The sequence below is a fragment of the Phoca vitulina genome, unplaced genomic scaffold (genome assembly GCF_004348235.1).
Source record: "Phoca vitulina isolate PV1807 unplaced genomic scaffold, GSC_HSeal_1.0 scaffold60, whole genome shotgun sequence".
Classification (NCBI taxonomy): Eukaryota; Metazoa; Chordata; class Mammalia; order Carnivora; family Phocidae; genus Phoca; species Phoca vitulina.
The window spans coordinates 5,018,302-5,027,976 of record NW_022589763.1 but is presented as its reverse complement, the minus strand read 5'-3'; the positions used below and the strand labels follow the sequence as shown (position 1 = coordinate 5,027,976).

The 9,675-nt window shown below is 43.9% G+C and overlaps 1 protein-coding gene across 1 annotated transcript in view; it reads left to right on the top strand.

Annotated features, from left to right (window-relative positions):
- Positions 1-6,890, top strand: part of PNPLA4 (patatin like phospholipase domain containing 4) — a 37,716-nt gene extending 30,826 nt beyond the window's left edge. Inside the window, exon 6 of the mRNA XM_032391174.1 lies at positions 6,763-6,890. Coding sequence (XP_032247065.1) covers positions 6,763-6,777 — 15 coding nt within the window. The 3' untranslated portion in view covers positions 6,778-6,890. The remainder of the gene's footprint in view (positions 1-6,762) is intronic.
- Positions 6,891-9,675: the final 2,785 nt, after the last annotated feature.

Here is a 9,675-nt window from a genome sequence, read left to right as displayed (position 1 = left end):
ACGGAGATGCGCCGGTATCCACTGCTGGCCACAGAGATATACCAGTATCCACTGCTGGCTACGGAGACATGATGATATCTGGTGCTGGCCACGGAGATATACCAGTATCCACTGCTGGCCACGGAGACATGCCGATATCCACTGCTGGCCACGGAGATGCGCCAGTATCCGCTGCTGGCCACAGAGACATACCGGTATCCACTGCTGGCCACGGAGACGCACCGATACCTGCTGCTGGTCACGGAGATATACCGGTATCCGCTGCTGGCCACGGAGACACGCCGGTATCCGCTGCTGGCCACGGAGATATACCGGTATGCACTGCTGGCCACGGAGATGCGCCGATGTCCACTGCTGATCACGGAGACGCGCTGGTGTCCGCTGCTGGCCACGGAGATATACCGGTATCCACTGCTGGCCACGGAGACGCGCCGGTATCCACTGCTGGCCACGGAGACGCGCCGGTGTCCGCTGCTGGCCACGGAGACGCGCCGGTGTCCGCTGCTGGCCACGGAGACGCGCCGGTGTCCGCTGCTGGCCACGGAGACGCGCCGGTGTCCACTGCTGGCCACGGAGATGCGCCGGTGTCTGCTGCTGGCCACGGAGATGCACAGGTGTCCCCTGCTGACCATGGAGACATACCACTATCCTCTGCTGACCATGGAGATGCACAGGTGCCTACTGCTGGCCACGGAGACGCACCGGTATGCACTGCTGGCCATGGAAATATACTGGTATCCACTGCTGACCACAGAAACATATGGGTATCCACTGCTAGCCAAGATCAGACCTCCACCATCACCCCCAACCCATGTCTCACCTGGGCAGTGGAGAAAAACACTAGTTGAGAGGCTGATGGATGACACCTGTTCAAATCCAGAAGTCTCTTCAGGAAAGGGGAAAATTTGCCCAAAGAGTGATCGATCCCTGGGCTTGCTTACATGGGGGACACTTTGGTAATGGGCACCCTTCCCGGTGCCCCCAGAACATAGTTCCTGGCAAGGCTGTAGAGCTGGGAGATGAAGCTGTACTGACCAGCCTGAAGCACACATACCTGACAGTGGCCTCCATCCAAGGCAGTTAGCAGGACCGGTCCCTCCTAAAGAGGGAGGGGGTGTGCTTCACCTTGCTATTTCTGATTGCTCCTCCCACTGGCTGAACAGAATCATGGCAGTGCTGTTGACCATATCAAGGTGCGCTAGTCCCTCTGGGCTGCTAGAACAAAACACCAGACACTGGGTGGCGTGTAGACGACAGGAATTTACTTCTCACGGTTCTGGAGGCTGCAAGTCCAAGATGAAGGCACTGGCGGGTTTGCTGTCTGCTGAGCTCCAGCTTCCTGGTTCGCACACAGCCATGTTCTCGCTGTGTCTTCACAAGGCAGAGGGGTGAGGGAGCACTTTGGGGTCTCTTTGATTAGTGCTCTTCGGTCTGGACCATGTCTCTTCAGTTTCCTTCAGTGTGGACCATTTTATACAGTCTCTCTTTGACTTCACGGCACTGGGAGGATCAGTGGGAGTTTGGAGGATTATGGGTCCTTTTCTCTATTCGTTCCCTAGGATGGCCATCACTAGGACCACAAACTGGTTGGCTTAAAACAGCAGAAACTTATTCTTTCACAGTTTCAGGAGGCCAGAATCCAAACATCCAGGAGTTGGCCACGTTGGTTGCTCCTGGAGGCTTGAAGAAAACTGCTCCATGCCTCTCTCCCAACTTCTGGGGACGCTAGCAGTCTTTGGCCTTTCTTGGCTGTGGCAACATCGTTCCAACACCTGCTTGTCTTCACATGGGCTTCTTCCCTGTGCATGTGTCTAGTGTCTGCTGATGTTCTCATAAGGATGCCAGTTTGTGCACTTAGGGACCACCCTAAATCCAGGACGATCTCATCTTGACATTCTTAATGAATTATATCTGCAAAGACCTATTTCCAAGTGAGCTCACATTCTGAGGTTCTGGATGGACATGACTTTGGGGAGTCACTATTCCACCCATGAGTTATTTCATAGGATTTCCCTCAGCTTGGGTTTATCTCATGTTTCCTCATGATTGGCAAGGAAATCACAGGTGTAATGCTGCCATTTGGACTGATGGCTTCCTATTTTATTCAATGGATTATAATCTGCTACTATCATGATTTATTTTGATGCCCAAATTGGCCTGTTCGGTCAGTGGGAACCTAGTTTGGCTGACTCCTGTGTCCTCATCCTTTGTCAGATCCTCCTCATCCGTTGAACACTTCCTTGCTTTCTGGAACAAGGTTCTCTAGGTTTCTCTTCCACTTCCTCTTCCTCAGCTCTGGAATCCACCATTTCGGGGGAGGAGCAAGATGGCGGCAGAGTAGGAGACCTGGATTTCGTCTGGTCCCAGGAATTCAGCTGGATAGGGATCAAAACATTCTGAATACCTACGAACTCAACAGGAGATTGATGGAATCCGCCATTTCTACAAGTGTTTTACTTCCTTATGGTAGAAAATGGTATTTCTATTTATGGTGGGAAAAAGAGCAAAACCATTTTCCTTTGGAGTTGTGTCTAGCACACCAAAAATCCTCAACAGTTGTTGAGGAATGAATGACTCCATGCCTCGAAAAACAAGCTAATCAACTAAAAAATATTGCAAAGAAGTATTCATTAAAAAGTGGACAGTAATATATGAAAATAGTACTTTTATACTAGCAGAACTTAAGACGTGGAACAGTGCATTCACAATAGCAAAACAATGCATATCATCTAAAAAATGTGCAAGGGGCACCTGGGTGGCTCAGTTGGTTAAGCGTCCGATTCTTGATTTTGTCTCAGGTCCTGATCTCAGGGTGGAAAGATGGAGCCCAGGCACCAGGCTCCATGTTCAGCGGGGAGTCTGCTTGTCCCTCTCCCTCTGCCCCTCCCCCTCTGCCTCGCCCCTGCTCTTTCTCTCAAATAAGTAAAGAAAATCTTTAAAAAGTTTTAAAATGTGCAGGAAACATGAAAACTCTACAGATTTACCTATTTACGTGATCATACAATGTTTCGGAATGGGAACATCAAATTCTGGGTGGTGTCTAGTCTCTTCATATTAGGTCACAAATGTTGCAAATTCTTTCACACCCTCAAGTGCTTATGTTTTCGAAATGTGACAAATGGATGTTAAAGTTCAGCTGACAGAAGGAAGGCTCAATGACAGCCAAGAAAGGTTAAGTAATCTCTTAACCTTTACTTTCTTAATTTCTTCGGGTAATTTTTTCCTTAATGTCTTCTGTCCACTTTTCCAAGGAGGCAATAGAGATGTTTTTTTATTTAAGGGAAGCCCAATAGAGGTCATTTTTAGGACAGTTAATTGTTGAAAGCTGTCGTTGCATGTGAAGGAAACACAAATCAAATGACCTTAATCCAAAGAGAAATACCAGAAAGACGATTGCCACATTGTATGGCAAGGACTGGTATGTCCTTGTACCAGACATCCTCAAATCACATCTCTAGATATGATCTATCTTTAAAATAGGTTCTCTCCAGGGCGCCTGGGTGGCTCAGTTGGTTAAGCAACTGCCTTCGGCTCAGGTCATGATCCTGGAGTCCCGGGATCGAGTCCTGCATCGGGCTCCCTGCTCGGCAGGGAGTCTGCTTCTCCCTCTGACCCTCCTCCCTCTCATGCTCTCTGTCTCTCATTCTCTCTCTCTCAAATAAATAAATAAAATCTTAAAAAAAAAAAAAAATAGGTTCTCTCCAGATGATAAGGTGACTGCACTCTGAGCAAAGCTCATTATTTTACCATATAAGTGGTCATAGGGCATAGGGAGGGATTTTTTTTTTTTTTTTTTTGAAATAGGCTTAATAGAAAGTCCAAGAGAAAATTCTAATTGGGTGCCATTGGGTCATGTGCCATCTCTGCCCTCCTGTGGGCTCGGGGTTGGATATTCTGACAATTCAGGCCTGGAGCCCAACCGGAAGAGAGAAAGACTGAAATATTTATATTACTGGCTTTTAATAAAATTGATGTTTGCACAGTAATGTTATTAAAAAAAGCTCTTCCTCCAAGGGAGCCAGAGTTGTACAGTTTAATCGCCTGAGTGGTGCACTGTGTTGAATTCAGCAGAGAAGGCCAGTAGGATATGGATGGCAAAGCCACTGAATATGACACCACAGGACTGCCGGTCGGTAAGAGTCAGTGTTGTGGATGGATGGCCTCAGGAAACAAATATTGAGTTGGACAGTTAAAATAGTTGAAACTATGTAGATAAGATTCTTGTCTTTAGTTTTCAAGGGACAGCTTGCAAAGACATTAATAATGTAGTGATGTTCCTTTAGGTTCCTGGATTTCAAACTGCAGTCCTTAACCCAATGCTGGGACATCACTTGGGAATTTGTTAGAAATGCAGAAGCTCAGGCTTCATGCTCAACCTACTAAATAGAACAGCATTGTAAACTACATTACCAAATGATTCACTGAGTTTTGAGAAATACTGGTCAGATGGTGGTTTCCATAGTAATGGGAAGAAGAAATTGTTCCCGGCGGGGGGGGGGGGGGGGGGGGGGCAGTGATGGCAGATGGCACAGACAATATTGCCGTATTTTATAGACAGATTTTCCCCCAAGATGTTTGGTACTAAAGGGATGGAGAGAAGACCATAAACGTGGACGTTAGATGTGTGGATGGGTACTATTTTTGGTTGGGGACAGTCGGGAGACAGGGAAGGAAGAGGTAGGCATATTTGTCAGCAAGTGAGGAAGATCCAGTACATGGGGAAAAGGAAGAGAGCACAGAGGGGGTCCGTGTATTGAGCACATTTCCAGTGGAAGTTGGTAGAAGCCAGCTCAAAAGCACCGGTGGAAAACCAAGGAGGAACTCTTTCAGAAAAGCAGGATCTTCAGGAGACACGTTGGCTATGCCAAACATTTCTGAGTGATCGAGAAAAGCGAACAGGGTGTTGGCTTTCATCTCAGAACAAAAGGCAGCTCATTTAGGTTTAGAACAGCTGTGAAGAAAACGTGGGTCTGCCAGGCCAGCTGGGATCATTTATTCTACAATTCGTTAAACCAATCCATGGCTTTTGTGGCTTTCTACCACAATTAAATAGTGGACACCTGGAAACAGAGACTAAGGGTCCTGATGGTGGGAAAGTGGCCAACAGTGGAATTTTATGGAGTCAAGGCTCCTAGGGTGGTAACAGAGAGACACTTTGCTGTCAGAGCTGTCCTGGCTTTCAGTGCGTAGGATAATGGACTGGAAGAAATGAGGCGCTAGAGTCTGGGAGAGAAACATGGAAATGCCACAGTTGCAAGTTATTTTCCGTTTGATGCAAAATTCCATAAAACCTTCTGTACCTAGGACTGTAGTGTTGGTGAGCAAGTTTCTAAACTCGTTAGAGAAATTCACGTTACCTTTGACATTAGTAGAAAACAAATATCCAAATTCCATTACCATTTGAGGAGAGTCTATTAATAAGGGATGGGAGGTTCTGCCGTAACTATTTTTAATGGTTGGTAATGATAATATTTGTCTTTCTCCCTCCAATGGTAGAATGACTTCAGCAGTTCACTTAAGAATTTAAAGTTTAAGACTTTGCAAAAGTTTGTATGTTATCTCTTTACTATACCTGAATTATAAAAATCTCTTTTCAAGTTCTATTAAATTAATTCTAAGGTTTAAAAGGAGCCAATACCAAAGGTTTGTGAGTAAATTCACTCTTCAGCTACCCTACTGTGATAAAAGTTTTGTTCCTTGTCTCTTGTGCTCAACTATCATGCCTCCCCTGTTCTTCTCAGAAGCAGCCAGGAACCTCATCTTCCACACCAGGATAAGAAATCAAGTGCCTCCAGTAGGAATCCCATTAGCTTCACAAAACCAGTTCAGCAAATCTTGTACTCACGATCACTTTCCTTTCCTTCCTCCGTGCTCAGAGAGAATGTTTCTCCCCTCTTGTACCCCAGAATTTGTGCATTGACCTTGTAGCCCCTCTCCTCTTCGATTTTCAAGAAGCCCTGTGCATCATTTCTCTGCTCTCTCCCTCATTACAACCCTGTCCCTTTCCCCTTCATACTTCTCCACGCTAACAGGCTTTGCTATCTCCCACATGAAACATAACAAGCTCCCCTGGGCCCCACTTCCCCAAGACACCACCCTGGCTCTCTGCTCATGTTCAGAGCCAACTTTCTCAAATTGTACCACCACCACCTCCATTGACTCACCTCCTACCTAGCCTCCTCTTTGCTGGTCTGGCTTCAATGTCCACCTCCATCCAGGCGGCTCCCACTCAGATCTCAGAGAGCTGGGTGTTGACAAACACAGAGGGCAGTGTTCATTCCTGTCCCACACGCTGTCCGCAAGCACGCACGCTCTCCTGGACTCTTCCTCCCCGGTCCCTGGCTGTGTTTCCCAGAGCTCCGTACCAGCGCGTTCTTCTGCACACCCCTTGGGTTGGGACACGTCATATCACCTTGGGAGCTCCTGCCCTTTCCCACTCCTTCCCAGCAGATTAGTGGGTCTTCATGTGCAGCCCATCAGACAAGGGCACCCAAGACCAAACAGTGGCCCAGAACCCCATCATATTGACCCCCAGACTCATCTATCCAAGCACCTGCTGAATACCTCCACTGGGTAGTCTCAGAAAAGCCTTCAAACTAGACATGGCTTTCACTCAACTCTCAGTCTTCCCCCACCCACCCCCGTGCAGTCATGAGTGACCCTCAGTTATGTTCTTCTTTCTCAGGTGGTATCCACATGGTAAACTGTATACAGTCTTCAATTTTACCTGTTATAATTTAACTTTTAATTCTTTCATCTTAGGCTTTTAAATGCTGAATCACATCCTTCCTTTTCAATGGTGAACACTTCTATTGAGAATTAATTCCATGGGCCCCTCGCTGGCTCAGTCGCTACAGCATGCAACTCTTGATCTTGGAGTCGTGAGTATGAGCCCCATGTTGGGCATAGGGATTATTTGAAAAAAAAAAAAAATACTAATTCCATTAGTGTCCAACAAATGTTTCCATGGGGTGGTCTTCTTTGCTTCCTATTATTTGATTTAAATATTCTAAAATCACATATTTTCAAATAGTGATTATATCGTTCATATTTTTATGAACTTATTTACCATATTCCAGATGGAATTCTTTCCTTAGTTTTAGCTCTCCTTTCCCAGCAGTTACTTCTAGAATTTAATTTAGATCTCCATTTCTAAGAGCTATGAATAATGTGAGATATTGATGCATCTACCCTTTTTAATGTTGATAGATTTCTTATATCCAAAAGTTTATGTGCATGAAGAAAACCACTATTTTTACTTTGATACCCAATTTATTTCTGTAGCATTCATCTAAAGACTGATTACTTTATTTATGTAACCAATAAAGCAAAAGCTTATTAAACAAAAAGATTAGGTTTCTATAGACATTTAAACATTGATTACACACCTAATGAAATTTTCTAATTATTTAATTCAAATCACAGTCTGATATGTCTTTCTTAAATGCTTTAACTGTCCCATAGAGCAGATACAATAAGCACACGTAGTATTGAACGTGTTGAATATTGGATTGATTCACTTAGGATAATCAGATCAAAAGTACTAATGACTTAAATATAATGGGTGTTTATTATCTATATTTTTAGTCTCTTATTCATTATTAGAGTTGTCTCTCTTGGATTTCATCAATTTTACCAACTGTCCACACGTCGAATATTTCAATAATCTCACACACTAAAGATAAAGAGTTTTCAGACTGCACGTGGTTGAAGGATCTGGTTTATCAACCAGTTTATTCCTGGACTAGGTCAGGAAAATTTTTTGTGTGTTCCCAGTTGATTTTCCTTGAGTCGATTCCTCAACTGGAGAGGTACTACTTTTATTTTTATCTTTAGTCCTTTACAGAAGGAACTGTCCAAGTCACTGCTTCCAACAGTTGGTCAATTTTATGGGGGATTTTATCCCTAGTGGCACTTGATCAGGACATCTCATCTTCTTAGTACAGTTCATCATAAACATCTCTGTATTGTGCCCCTTCTGCCTTCATTATACAGACTGGTGTATAGAGAGGGGCCATTCTCGACCACTGATGGTTCTAAAGGGGACCTGGTCAAGTGCACTCAATCTGACTGTTGAGGTCAGTGTTGCTCTTGGAAATGACAACTATCCTTGCTCATCTACATTTAGTCCTGGGTACTGACTTCTCTTAGCATTATTTTTATGAGATGAACATTCTCCGTGTTTGGTCCCTTCAACTCTCCCATGCTTATGGTGATCCCTTGTGCATACCAAAAGAACACATGCCCTGCACTTTTCAAGCTCAAGTACTGTCAATTCTGTCCACATGGGTTTCTCCAAATTTGGGGATGGTGATAAAAAATAAAATTATGAAGTTGCTTTTGATAGCCATCTGCCTTGCTCAAGAAATAGTATCTAAACACCCTCACAGACTATCACCAGCTGCGACTTTAGAACCAGATTGGTCCCTTGGAAATAAAAACAGGTGTTTTACATACTATAAATATAGTTAGACAGATGGAATGTTTAGAATAAGGAAAAATACTCCTTACCTACTTATTTTAGTTCCCATTATCTTGCTCTTCCTGAATAATCTGCAACCATCAGTAGAATGTTACTTATGAGAGAAAACAGCCAAACAAAAGTGAAAGAAACAAACTTTTGTTTACAGCAAATAACAAAATATAGAAAATCAGATACAAAGCAGAACCAATGCAAAATACTGAAATACTATACATAGTTATTAACATTTATATTACCCTTACTTTTGTGCTTGCTAATGTATTTTGATTCTGAGGCATTTCTGTAAAAGACATATCTTCATACTCTTTTTTTTAAAGGTTTTATTTATTTTACTTTAGAGAGAGAGTGTGCATGCAAGCAGGGGGAGGAGCACAAGGGAGAGGGAGGATAGAATCTCAAGCAGACTCCATGCAGAGCACGGAGCCTGACTGCATCCGTCCTGAGATCATGACCTGAGTGGAAACCAAGAGTTGGACGCTCAACTGACCGAGCCACCTGGGCGCCCCTGTCTTCGTACCCTTGATGAATACTCTTATTTAAAGCTCTGTTCATGTTTAGCAGATTTTTCTTATTCCTTCAACTTCCATGACCCGAGATAATCTGCAACAATATTCACAGAAGTTTACATTCCTGAAATTTTGTAGAGGAAAAAGTCACTCATTTTTACAATCGTCTTCTACATGCAAAGTATTTGGGCTGAATAATCCTTGTGGTTATTTTGAAGATGGAGATGTATGATGGACAAGATGTGACATGTTAGCTTCAGGGGGTTTACCTCCTCAATATGACTCAGAAGACTTATTATATGTATATGTATATATTTTAATTTTATTTTTTTTTAAGATTTTACTTATTTATCTGAGAGTGAGAGAATGCAAGCAGGGGAAGGAGCACAGGGAGAGGAAGAGAATCCCAAGCAGACTCCCTGCCCAGCACAGAGCCTGTCTCAGGACTCGATCCCACAACCCAGAAACCACGAGCCTAAACCAAGAGTCAGATGCTCAACTGATTGAGCCACCCAGGCATCCCTATATATATTTTTAAATAGAATATACAGAAAGAACTCTTAGGCTGTCAAATGCCCAACTACCTCCTATTGCACAAATTCTGAGTGTTTTTAGAAAGTTTGCATCTGGTGGCTAATCTTACTTTGAAAGTTGTGTATACTTTTTTATTTTAAGGTTGTACATGTT